The sequence below is a fragment of the Passer domesticus genome, chromosome 5, assembly GCF_036417665.1.
Source record: "Passer domesticus isolate bPasDom1 chromosome 5, bPasDom1.hap1, whole genome shotgun sequence".
NCBI classification, from domain to species: domain Eukaryota; kingdom Metazoa; phylum Chordata; class Aves; order Passeriformes; family Passeridae; genus Passer; species Passer domesticus.
In genome coordinates this window covers 613167-626473 of record NC_087478.1, presented here as the reverse complement: position 1 = coordinate 626473, position 13307 = coordinate 613167, and the positions used below count along the sequence as shown (strand labels likewise).

The 13307-nt window shown below is 37.3% G+C and overlaps 1 protein-coding gene across 2 annotated transcripts in view; it reads left to right on the top strand.

The window, feature by feature from the left end:
• Nucleotides 1-13307, top strand: part of LRGUK (leucine rich repeats and guanylate kinase domain containing) — a 55858-nt gene that overhangs the window by 31506 nt on the left and 11045 nt on the right. Inside the window, exons 11-13 of one of the 2 annotated variants that reach the window (XM_064421660.1) lie at nt 3989-4108; nt 7457-7553; nt 10842-10955. In XM_064421660.1, the coding sequence (XP_064277730.1) occupies nt 3989-4108; nt 7457-7553; nt 10842-10955 (331 nt within the window). The remainder of the gene's footprint in view (nt 1-3988; nt 4109-7456; nt 7554-10841; nt 10956-13307) is intronic. The other variant, XM_064421661.1, reaches the window with a different exon arrangement.

Sequence of the window (13307 nt, the reverse complement as noted above, 5' to 3'; positions counted from 1 at the left end):
CTTGGGGAATTCCAAGTGAGATGATGATTTAAATCATCAAAATAATCACTTTTGGGGTTAAAATTTATTCATTTTTCACAGCAGTGCCCACAAAGACAAAAAAATTTGAATTATGAGTCCAAAGCTTTCCAGAATTTTCATCCGAGCTGAAGGAATCCCAAACTTTCAGTGTTGAGAACCAAGGAGTTCTCAATGTGATAAAACAGGATGATGGAAATGTTCTCCAGGTTAAATCCTAAATCCCAGGAATCTGAGAATGTGGGGAATTGGGAATTTATTGAAGGGAATTTAAATTTTGAGCGTGACCTCATCAAGGGATGATTTATTGAGTGTAACATTTCCTCATGGAAGGAAAGATCTCAGAGGAATTCTGCATTTCCAAGCCTTAAATAGGAACCAACTTGGGGAATTCCAAGTGAAATGAGGGGATAATGGTTCAGATCATCAAAATCATTCCTTTTGCCTTAAAATTCACAAATCTTTCACAGCAGTGCCCACAAAGACAAAGAAATTTGAATTATGAGCCCAGAACTTTTCTAGAATCTTCTTTCAAGCTGAAGGAATCCCAAACTTTCAGTGTTGAGAACCAAGGAGTTCTCAATGTGATAAAACAGGATGATGGAAATGTTCTCCTGATGAAATCCTAAATCCCAGGAATCTGAGAATGTGGGGAACTGGGAATTTCTTGAAGGGAATTTGAATTTTGAGCGTGACCTCATCAAGGGATGATTTATTGGGTGTAACATTTCCTCATGGAAGGGAAGATTCCAGAGGAATTCTGCATTTTCCAAGCCTTAAATAGGAACCAGCTTGGGGAATTCCAAGTGAGATGATGATTTAAATCATCAAAATAATCACTTTTGGGGTTAAAATTTATTCATTTTTCACAGCAGTGCCCACAAAGACAAAAAAATTTGAATTATGAGTCCAAAGCTTTCCAGAATTTTCTTCCGAGCTGAAGGAATCCCAAACTTTCAGTGTTGAGAATGAAGGAGTTCTCAATGTGATAAAACAGGATGATGGAAATGTTCTCCAGGTTAAATCCTAAATCCCAGGAATCTGAGAACATGGGGAATTGGGAATTTATTGAGGAGAATTTGAATTTTGAGCGTGACCTCATCAAGGGATGATTTATTGGGTGTAACATTTCCTCATGGAAGGAAAGATCTCAGAGGAATTCTGCATTTCCAAGCCTTAAATAGGAACCAACTTGGGGAATTCCAAGTGGGATGATGATTTAGATCATCAAAATAATCCCTTTTGGGCTTAAAATTTATTAATTTTTCACAGCAGTGCCCACAAAGACAAAGAAATTTGAATTATGAGCTCAAAACTCTTTTTCAGAATCTTCTTCCAAGCTGTAGGAACCCCAAATTTTTAGTGTTGAGAACCAAGAAGTGGTGATGTGATGAAAGAGAGGATGATGGAAATGTTCTCCTGATGAAATCCTAAATCCCAGGAATCTGGGAACAGAGAGAATTGGGAATTAATTGAAGAGAATTTGAATTTTGAGCGTGATCTCGTCAAGGGATGATTTATTGGGTGTAACATTTCCTCATGGAAGGAAAGATTCCAGAGTAATTCTGCATTTCCAAGGCTAAAAACAGGAACCAACTTGGGAATTCCAAGTGGGATGATGATTTAGATCATCAAAATAGTCCCTTTTGCCTTAAAATTCACAAATCTTTCACAGCAGTGCCCACAAAAACAAAGAAATTTGAATTATGAGCCCAAAACTTTTCCAGAATCTTCTTCCAAGCTGTAGAACCCCCAAATTTTAGTGTTGAAAACCAAGAAGTTCTCAATGTGATGAAAGAGAGGATGATGGAAATGTTTTCCAGGTAAAATCCTAAATCCCAGGAATCTGGGAACGTGGGGAATTGGGAATTTATTGAAGAGAATTTGAATTTTGAGCGTGACCTCATCAAGGGATCATTTATTGGGTGTAACATTTCCTCATGGAAGGGAAGATCCCAGAGGAATTCTGCATTTCCAAGCCTTAAATAGGAACCAACTTGGGAATTCCAAGTGGGATGATGATTTAGATCATCAAAATAATCCCTTTTGGGCTTAAAATTTATTAATTTTTCACAGCAGTGCCCACAAAGAAGTCAATGAAGTCATGCAGGAGAATGGAAAAATCTGCAGGACTGAGTTTATTCCAGATTTATTCCAGATTTATTCCAATTATCCTGCTCATTAAAACATCCCCACCTCTGGAAAAAAAAAAGACCCTCAACACATCCCATCCCTTTAGAAAAAAATGCTGCAAATCAGACTAAAACCAACATTATTCCTTTAAAAAAGAGTTTTTAATGCAGATTTTTGTGCTAATTTCACATTTACAACCCCTCAATTTTTGTCTGTGCTGCGAGGAATTGAAATTGGGATGAAAATCTCCGAGATTTTAATCTCAGAGGAGCTGAAATTGGGATTAAAATCTCTGACATTTTAATCTCTGAGATTTTAATCTCAAAGGAGTTGTAATTGGGATTAAAATCTCTGACATTTTAATCTCAGAGGAGCTGAAATTGGGATTAAAATCTCTGACATTTTAATTTCAGAGGAGTTGAAATTGGGATTAAAATCTCTGAGATTTTAATCTCCGAGGAGTTGAAATTGGGATTAAAATCTCCGAGATTTTAATCTCAGAGGAGTTGAAACTGTGATTAAAATCTCTGAGATTTTAATCTCGGAGGAATTGAAATTGTGATTAAAATCTCTGACATTTTAATCTCTGACATTTTAATCTCAGAGGAGCTGAAATTGGGATTAAAATCTCTGAGATTTTAATCTCGGAGGAGCTGAAATTGGGATTAAAATCTCTGAGATTTCTCAGAGGAGTTGAAATTGTGATTAAAATCTCTGACATTTTAATCTCAGAGGAGTTGAAATTGGGATTAAAATCTCTGACATTTTAATCTCAGAGGAGCTGAAATTGGGATTAAAATCTCTGACATTTTAATTTCAGAGGAGTTGAAATTGGGATTAAAATCTCTGAGATTTTAATCTCCGAGGAGTTGAAATTGGGATTAAAATCTCCGAGATTTTAATCTCAGAGGAGTTGAAACTGTGATTAAAATCTCTGAGATTTTAATCTCGGAGGAATTGAAATTGTGATTAAAATCTCTGACATTTTAATCTCTGACATTTTAATCTCAGAGGAGCTGAAATTGGGATTAAAATCTCTGAGATTTTAATCTCGGAGGAGCTGAAATTGGGATTAAAATCTCTGAGATTTCTCAGAGGAGTTGAAATTGTGATTAAAATCTCTGACATTTTAATCTCAGAGGAGTTGAAATTGGGATTAAAATCTCCGACATTTTAATCTCAGAGGAGCTGAAATTGGGATTAAAATCTCTGACATTTTAATCTCAGAGAAGCTGAAATTGGGATTAAAATCTCTGAGATTTTAATCTCCGAGGAGTTGAAATTGGGATTAAAATCTCTGAGATTTTAATCTCGGAGGAATTGAAATTGTGATTAAAATCTCTGACATTTTAATCTCTGACATTTTAATCTCAGAGGAGCTGAAATTGGGATTAAAATCTCTGAGATTTTAATCTCGGAGGAGCTGAAATTGGGATTAAAATCTCTGAGATTTCTCAGAGGAGTTGAAATTGGGATTAAAATCTCTGACATTTTAATCTCAGAGGAGTTGAAATTGGGATTAAAATCTCTGAAATTTTGATCTCAGAGGAGTTGAAATTGGGATTAAAATCTCTGAGATTTTAATCTCTGACATTTTAATCTCGGAGCTGAAATTGGGATTAAAATCTGACATTTTAATCTCTGAGATTTTAATCTCGGAGTTGAAATTGGGATTAAAATCTCTGACATTTTAATCTCTGAGATTTTAATCTCAGAGGAGTTGAAATTGTGATTAAAATCTGACATTTTAATCTCTGAGATTTTAATCTCGGAGGAGCTGAAATTGTGATTAAAATGTGATTTTTGCGGCGATTTGAGCCCCGTTTGTCCCCCCCAGCACCCTGCTCCCCCCGGAGCTGCCCTACCCCGTGCTGGTGCTGGTGGGGCCCGAGGCCGGCGGGAGGAGGGAACTCGCCCTCAAAATCTGCAGGAAATTCAGGAATTTCTTCAGGTTCGGGTAAGTTCTGCACCAGGATTTAAAAAAAACACCAAAGGGTTGAGGTGGGGATTGTGGGTGGTTTGGTTTGTGGGGTTTTTGGTGGGTTTTTTTGGTAAATAAGTTAAAAATAAAGAATTTTGGTGTTTTTTTGGTTCTTCTCGAGGCTTGGCTGGCTGAGGGTGTTAATGAAAGGAAAGTTTTTTAATTATCAGATTATTTTGGAAGGTGGAGAGGAAATAAACAGAAAATAAAATAAAATAAAGAAGGAAATTAAAATGACAAAATAAAGAAAATAAAAAGGTAAAATATACATAAAAACTAGAAACCAAAGCAGGAAAAAACCCAACCAAATTAAAAAATATAATTAAAAAAACGAAAGAAAATAATCCCCACAGGCTAAAATAGGAAAAATCTAAAAAAACCTAAAAATCCACAAAAAAACACAATCAAAACCAAAAAACCCACAAACCAAACCAAAAAGACACCAAAAAATCCAAACAAAAAAACCCAAAACCGAGTAAACAAACAACCCAAGAAGAACCAAAAAAAACCACGAAAAACCCTTAAAAAATCTCCAAAAAAACCCCAAACAAACAAAATAAAAATAATTTTTAAAAAACATAAAAACAGCCAAAAAAAAGGAAATTACAACCCAAAAAACCTGCTCTGCATCCCTTATTCCCCATTTATTTACGGCACTAATTTATCCATTTATTTTCTATTTTAAGGGAAAAATCTGTTATGTAAAAATTCCATTTTTTCCCCTTTATTTAACCCCATATTTTAGAAATTACAAATTCATTTCCATTTGGAATTTTCCAAACATTCTGTGAGGGTATTTTTGGTTGTTTTTTTTAAATAAAGAACATTTTTACATTGTGTGTTTTATTCCCCACAACCTCCACAAACGAGGGGAAAAAATTAAAAATAAAAAAATAGACAAAACCTTAACAGAGCAGAAAATTGCAACCAGAAAACAAAATTTTAATTATTCAGGGGGGATTTGAGCGATTTTCTGCCTGGAAATTTCAAATATTCTGCTCATTAAAAATGGATTTTATGCAACAGCCTGAATATAAACATGGGACTGCAATTAAAAAGGGCTGAAATGTGTAAAAATTACAGAAAATCAAATTAAAATTGGCCCCTCCAAGCATCTGCTGCTGACCTTTCGGGCTGGGTGTGGTTTTATTATCCCAAAAAAATCCCCAAAAAAATAAAATAAAAAAAAATCCCCCCAAAAATCCCCCAAAAAATCCCAAAAAAAATCCCCCAAAAAAATCCCCAAAAAAATCCCCAAAAAAATCCCCAAAAAAATCCCCCAAAAAAATCCCAAAAAAAATCCCAAAAAATCCCCAAAAAAATCCCAAAAAAATCCCAAAAAAATCCCAAAAAAATCCCCAAAAAAATCCCCCCAAAAAATCCCAAAACAAATCCCCCAAAAAAATCCCCAAAAAAAACCCCCAAAAAATCCCCAAAAAATAAATCCCCAAAAAAATCCCAAAAAATCCCCCAAAAAATCCCAAAAAAAATCCCCCCAAAAAATCCCAAAACAAATCCCAAAAAAAATCCCCCAAAAAATCCCCAAAAAATCCCCAAAAAAAATCCCAAAAAAATCCCAAAAAATCCCCAAAAAAATCCCCAAAAAAAATCCCCCCAAAAAATTAATCCAAAAAAAAAAATCCCCAAAAAAATCCAGGGATTTTCCGGTGTGGAATTGGCTGCTCTTGGGGTTTTTTTGGGGAAAGAATTCAACCCCGTGATGGTGACATTGAATTTTTAGTGGGTTCCAGCCCAGCCCGCTGGGAGAAATGAGGAGAAAAATCTGATTTTCAAACAGAAAAAAAAAACTCTGAATATTTCAGGCTGAAATTGTTATCTGAAATAATTATCTGGGGTTTTTAGTGGGATTTTTTGGGGTTTTTTAGGGATTTTTGGGGTTTTTTAGTGGGTTTTTAGTGTTATGGGATGGCAGGGAATTCCTTTCCCAGCCTTTTTTCCCACTTTGATGGCAAAGCAGAAATGAGGAGAAAAATCTGATTTTCAAACAGAAAAAAAGCCCATGAATACTTCAGGCTCTAATTGTTACCTGTGTTAATTATCTGAGGGGGTTTAGTGGGATTTTTGGGGGTTTTTTAGGGATTTTGGGGTTTTTTTAGTGGGTTTTTAGTGTTTCATCCTGATGGCTGAGGTTTATCCTCATGGGATGGCAGGGAATTCCCTTCCCTGCCTTTTTTCCCACTTTGATGGCAAAGCAGAAATGAGGAGAAAAATCTGATTTTCAAATAGACCCAGACCCACTCGACACTCCAGGCTTTAATTGTTACTTGTTTTAATTAACTGGGGGTTTTTTAGGGATTTTTGGGGTTTTTTTAGTGGTTTTTAGTGTTCCATCCTGGTATCTCAGGTTCATCCTTATGGGATGGCTGGAATTCCCTTCCCAGCCTCTTTTACCGCTTTGATGGCAAAGCAGAAATGAGGAGAAAAATCTGATTTTCAAACAGAACAAGAGCCCATGAATACTTCAGGCTCTAATTATTACCTGCGTTAATTATCTGGGTTTTTTTGGGTTTTTTTGGTGGGTTTTTTTTTTTTTTTTTTTTTTTTTTTGTGGGTTTTTAGTGTTTTATCCTGGTGGGAAGCTCAGCTAGCTGAGTTTATCCTCAGGGGATGTCAGAGAAAGGAATTCCCTTCCATCCCTTTTATTCCCACTTTAAAGACAAAGCAGAAAAAAGGAAAAAAATCTGATTTTTAAACAGACCCAGCCTAACAGAACACTTCAGTATTAAATTGCTGCCTGCATTAATTAGCTGGGTTTGGGGTTTTTTGGGCGGGATTTTGGTGGGTTTTTAGTTTTTTATCCTGGTGTGATTCCGAGGTAGTGAGTTTTTACTTTCCCTCCCTTTTATCCCATTTTTCAGGGTTGTCTCTCCCCTGTTTAAAAATTGGAATTTTTTGAGCTCTTTCTTCACCTCCCAGTTCAGCCCAACCCCTTTTCCCACATTTAGCATTTTAGAATTCCCACATTTAGGACTTTATATCATCCCCAAGCTGACAGAATTGGGGGAAAAAAAATAAAAACGGATTCATCATTTCTCTGTGACAGCTTCAGCTCCGGCCGTCCTGGGATTTACAACCAAAACACCACGTTATATTTCACTTTTTTCGCTGTATTTATGTGTTCATCTTTCAAAAATGCAGCATTTAGGGCTGTGATTTGCACCTCTTTCTATTCCTCCTATTTTTTTTTGCTGCTTAAAAATAAAATTATTTCCGTTTTCCCTGCTTTGCACCCCCGGCTATTGCAGAGGGATTGAATCCGGGTTATTTCTTTTTTATTTTATTTTATTTTCCCATCACTCCCAGGCCCTGCCACACCACCAGGGAAGCTTATTTTGGGGAAGAAAACAGATTTGATTATTATTTCGTTTCTCAAGAAGAATTTGACAAAATGGTGAAAGCGGTAAGTACCCGACTCCCGTCCTTGTGGCTTTTCCTGCTCTGTCCAAACCTGATTTATTTTATTTTTTTATATTCATTTCATGCCTGGGTGTGAATGTTTGGTCACTCTCAGTTGTGTTTTGAAGCTCACGGACAGAAACCACAAATTTCTTGTAGATTTGTGCTTTTCTCCCATAAATTAAATTATGGAAACCACTAGATGGGCAAAATGGGGGATTTTATTGAATAATAAATAATAATATTTAAATAATTTAAATAATTGTACAACATAGAAATAAATTTATTTTCAGGCACAAACACAGCGTGAGGTTTATTGGTTTTATTTTTTTTTTTAATTTTTTTTATTTTTATTTTTCAACGTTTTCCAGCAGCCCTGCAGGGAATTCCTTGGAGGTTTAGCAAATCCCCCTTAAAGGAGTGAGGTTTCTCTGAAGGATTCCTGCCTCCAGCTGCTCTTTTTTGATGCCTTTTTCATCAAAACTTTGCCTTGAAAAGCCATTATTTGTATTTATCCCAAAGGGTGAAACTAGCAGAGCCTGGAACAGCTGAGCTGGCCCTTCATGAAAACAATAATCAAGAAATTTAATTTTAAAAAAATAAAAATAATAAAAAAAAAAAAACCCCAACAACCAAAAAAAAACACCAAAAAACAAAAAAAAACCCAAACAAACAAAAAAAAACCCATAAAATAATCTGCTTCCACCAGAAGGCCAGGAATGCTGCCAGCACTTTGTTCCCAAAATTTTATTATTTTATTATTATTATTTGGAGTTTGATTATCCATGGACAAAGCACAAGGCCAGATATGGGAGCTCTCTCGTTAATGCTGATTTTGGGCTCTCTCATTAACCTCTCTGTGCTCTCATTAATGCTGATTTTTGGGCTCCCAGTGTCTTCATTACTGCTGATATTGGGCTCTCATTAATGCTGATTTTGGGCTCTCATTAATGCTGATATTGGGCCCTCAGTGCCCTCATTAATGCTGATTTTGGGCTCTCATTGCTGCTGATTTTGGGCTCTCTCATTAACCTCTCTGTGCCCTCATTAATGCTGATTTTGGGCTCTCATTAACGCTGATTTTGGGCCCTCAGTGCTTTCATTAATGCTGATTTTGGGCTCTCATTGCTGCTGATTTTGGGCTCTCTCATTAACCTCTCCGTGCCCTCATTAAGGCTGATTTTTGGGCTCTCATTGCCCTCATTAGCGCTGATTTTGGGCTCTCATTGCTCTTATTAATGCTGAGTTTGGGCCCTCAGTGCCCTCATTAATGCTGAGTTTGGGCTCTCATTAACACTGATTTTGAGCTCTCTCATTAATGATGATTTTGGGCTCTCATTGCCCTCATTAATGCTGATTTTTGGACTTTCAATGCCCTCATTAATGCTGATTTTGGGCCCTCAGTACCCTCATTAATGCTGATATTGGGCTCTCTCATTAATGCTGATTTTTGGACTTTCAATGCCCTCATTAATGCTGATTTTGGGCCCTCAGTACCCTCATTAATGCTGATTTTGGGCTTTCTCATGAATGCTGATTTTGGGCTTTCAATGCCCTCATTAACACTGATTTTGGGCTTTCAGTGCCCTCATTAATCCTCATTTTGGGCTCTCAGTGCCCTCATTAATGCTGATTTTGGGCTCTCTCATTAACCTCTCAGTGCCCTCATTAACACTGATTTTGGGCTCTTTCATTAATGTTGATTTTAGGCTCTCAGTGCCCTCATTAATGATGATATTTGGGCTCCCAGTGTCTTCATTAATGCTGATTTTGGGCTCACTCATTAATGATGATATTGGGCTCTCATTAATGATGATATTGGGCTCTCATTAATGCTGATATTGGGCTCTCATTAATGCTGATTTTGGGCTCACGCATTAATCCTCATTTTGGGCCCTCAGTGCCCTCATTAATGCTGATTTTTGGGCTCTCATTGCCCTCATTAGCGCTGATTTTGGGCTCTCAATGCCCTCATTAATGCTGATTTTGGGCTTTCAGTGCCCTCATTAATGATGATATTTGGGCTCCCAGTGTCTTCATTAATGCTGATTTTGGGCTCACTCATTAATGATGATTTTGGGCTCTCAATGCCCTCATTAACACTGATTTTGGGCTCTCAGTGCCCTCATTAATTCTGATATTGGGCCCTCAGTGCTTTCATTAATGCTGATATTGGGCTCTCATTAACACTGATTTTGGGCTCTCTCATTAACCTCTCAGTGCCCTCATTAATGCTGGTTTTTTGGCTCCCAGTGTCTTCATTAAGGCTGATTTTTGGCTGTCTCATTAACGCTGATATTGGGCCCTCAGTGCCCTCATTAATGCTGATTTTTGGGCTCCCAGTGTCTTCATTAAGGCTGATTTTGGGCGCTTTCATTAATGCTGGTTTTGGGCTCTCTCATTAATCCTCATTTTGGGCTCTCAGTGCCCTCATTAATGCTGATTTTGGGCTCTCTCATTAACCTCTCAGTGCCCTCATTAACACTGATTTTGGGCTCTTTCATTAATGTTGATTTTAGGCTCTCAGTGCCCTCATTAATGATGATATTTGGGCTCCCAGTGTCTTCATTAATGCTGATTTTGGGCTCACTCATTAATGATGATTTTGGGCTCTCAGTGCCCTCATTAATGATGATATTGGGCTCTCATTAATGCTGATATTGGGCTCTCATTAATGCTGATATTGGGCTCTCATTAATGCTGATATTGGGCTCTCATTAATGCTGATATTGGGCTCTCATTAATGCTGATTTTGGGCTCGCGCATTAATCCTCATTTTGGGCCCTCAGTGCCCTCATTAATGCTGATTTTTGGGCTCTCATTGCCCTCATTAGCGCTGATTTTGGGCTCTCAATGCCCTCATTAATGCTGATTTTGGGCTTTCAGTGCCCTCATTAATGATGATATTTGGGCTCCCAGTGTCTTCATTAATGCTGATTTTGGGCTCACTCATTAATGATGATTTTGGGCTCCCAGTGCCCTCATTAATGCTGATTTTGGGCTCTCATTAACACTGATTTTGAGCTCTCTCATTAATGCTGATTTTGGGATTTCAGTGCCCTCATTAACACTGATTTTGGGCTCTCATTAACACTGATTTTGCGCTCTCTCATTAATCCTCATTTTGGTCCCTCATTGCCCTCATTAACACCGATTTAAACAGGAAGAAACTCCGCGGGGGGAGCAATCAGTGAACCCCAGCATTTCTCTCATTCCAGGAAATTTCTCCCTTTGGAATATTCCCCTTGGCATTTCCTCATTCTGAATTTCAGGGGGAATTTCTGAATTTCAGGGGGAATTCCTGGCCACCTACAAATACAGCGGCCACTGCTACGGGCTGGCACGAGCCACGGTGGAGTCCATCGCCCGCGACGGGCTGGGCACCTGCGTGCACCTGGAGGTGGAGGTGAGGAGCTCCCAGAAAATCCAAATATCAGTTCCCTCCTGGAAAATCCAAATATCAGTTCCCTCCTGGAAAATCCAAATATGAATTGCCTCCTGGAAAATCCAAATATGAATTGCCTCCTGGAAAATCAAAATATAAATTTCCTCCTGGAAAATCAAAATGTAAATTCCCTTCCTGCAAAATCCAAATATAAATTGCCTCCTGGAAAATTAAAATAGAAATTCCCTCCTGGAAAATTAAAATATAAATTGCCTCCTGGAAAATTAAAATATCAATTCCCTCCTGGAAAATCCAAATATCAATTCCCTCCTGGAAAATCCAAATATAAATTGCCTCCTGGAAAATCCAAATATCAATTCCCTCCTGGAAAATCCAAATATCAATTCCCTCCTGGAAAATCAAAATATAAATTGCCTCCTGGAAAATCAAAATATAAATTCCCTCCTGGAAAATTAAAATATAAATTCCCTTCCTGGAAAATCAAAATATGAATTCCCTCCTGGAAAACTAAAATATGAATTCCCTCCTGGAAAATCAAATCAAAATATAAATTGCCTCCTGGAAAATTAAAATATAAATTCTCTCCTGGAAAATGAAAATATCAGTTGCCTCCTGGAAAACCAAAATATCAATTCCCTCCTGGAAAATGAAAATATCAATTCCCTCCTGGAAAATGAACATATGAATTCCCTCCAGGAAGGGACAATGGGGGATCGGAGCGGGTCGTGTGCAGACCCCGTCCCTGCAGTTGTTCGAGGAGCACCGGGATGTGGCACGTGGGGACTTTGGTCAGTGGTGGCCTTGGCAGCGCTGGGAAATCATTTTAGAGGGATTTTCCAGCCTTGGTTTAGTCAGAAGGATCCCTTTGCTGGTTTGCTTTTTAAATTTTCAATTTTTGGTCTATTTTTTCAGCAGCATTTCCCGTTTGTCTTGGTTTGGAAAGCCAGGTGTCTGCTGAAGAAAGCAGGAGCTTGTCCTGAAACGGAAAATAAAAACTTCCTCCCTCTGAATTATTCCAATTTTTAAAATTAAAGGGCTCTGAGGCAAAGATATGGGAGCAGGAAGAACAGTTCTTTACTAGGAAAAGTGAAATACAAATATAATAGTACAAAAACCCACTGGCAGAGTCAGAAATTACTGACTGAATTTTTGGAAAAAAAAATAAATTTGGAAAGCCAGGTGTCTGCTAAAGAAGGCAGGAACCTGTCCTGAAATTGAAAATAAAAACTTCCTCCCTCTGAATTATTCCAATTTTTAAATTAAAGGGCTCTGAGGCAAAGATATGGGAGCAGGAAGAACAGTTCTTAACTAGGGAAATTAAAATACAAATATAATAGTACAAAAAAGCACTGACAGAGTCAGAAATTACTGACTGAATTTTTGGAAAAAAAAAAATTTGGAATGCCAGGTGTCTGCTGAAGAAGGCAGGAACCTCCCCTGAAATTGAAAATATAAACTTCCTCCCTCTGAATTATTATAATTTTTGAAATTCAGGGGCTCTCAGGCAAAGATTTGGGAGCAGGAAGAACAGTTCTGTACTAGGAAAATTAAAAATACAAATAAACCACAGGCAGAGTGAGAGCAGGAGCTGAGCCTGTGGGTCAGGGGGTGGCACAGCCCCATCCCAGGGGGAAATAGAAGAAAATCCCAAAAAAAAATATCACAACCCCTCTCTTGGAACCCCAAAAGCTGAAGTTTTTAGCTCATTTTCTAATTAACCTTCTCATTCCCTTATATTCCCTTTATTAGCTAGGTGAGGTGACAAAAAGGAAAAAATTTTGATTTTCCTTCCAAATTATTTCTTCCAAATAATTTAAAATAGAAGCTTCACATCCCAGGCATTTGATTTTCCTTCCAAATTATTTCTTAAAAATAATTTCAAACAGCAGCTTCACATTCCAGGCATTTGATTTTCAGTGTTTGTGTCCACAGAAACACACTTAGATGTGCCTGATGTTCCTCCAGAACATAAATCAAAATATTAAAAAAAAATATTCAAAACTAAATCAAAATATTCAAAAAATATTCCAAAATATATCAAAAATATCAGAATTATCAAAAATAATAATATCGGTTTAAGTGTTAAGAATAGATACGGTCAGTGAGTGAGGTTGCTGAATAACAGAGGCATAAATTGGCAAAAATTCTGAATTTTTGGATGAAATTTTAATTACAGCTGACCAGGGTGTGGATGAAGAAAATGATTTTATGGAATTAACAAATCTTTCGAGTTCAAACTTGACTGAAATGTGACTTTCTTGGGGCAAGCCCATTCCAATCAGTGAGATTTTGTGAGATTTAGAAAACAAATCCTCCCCCTCCTGCCATTTTCAAGCTTTTTTCCGTAGTTTT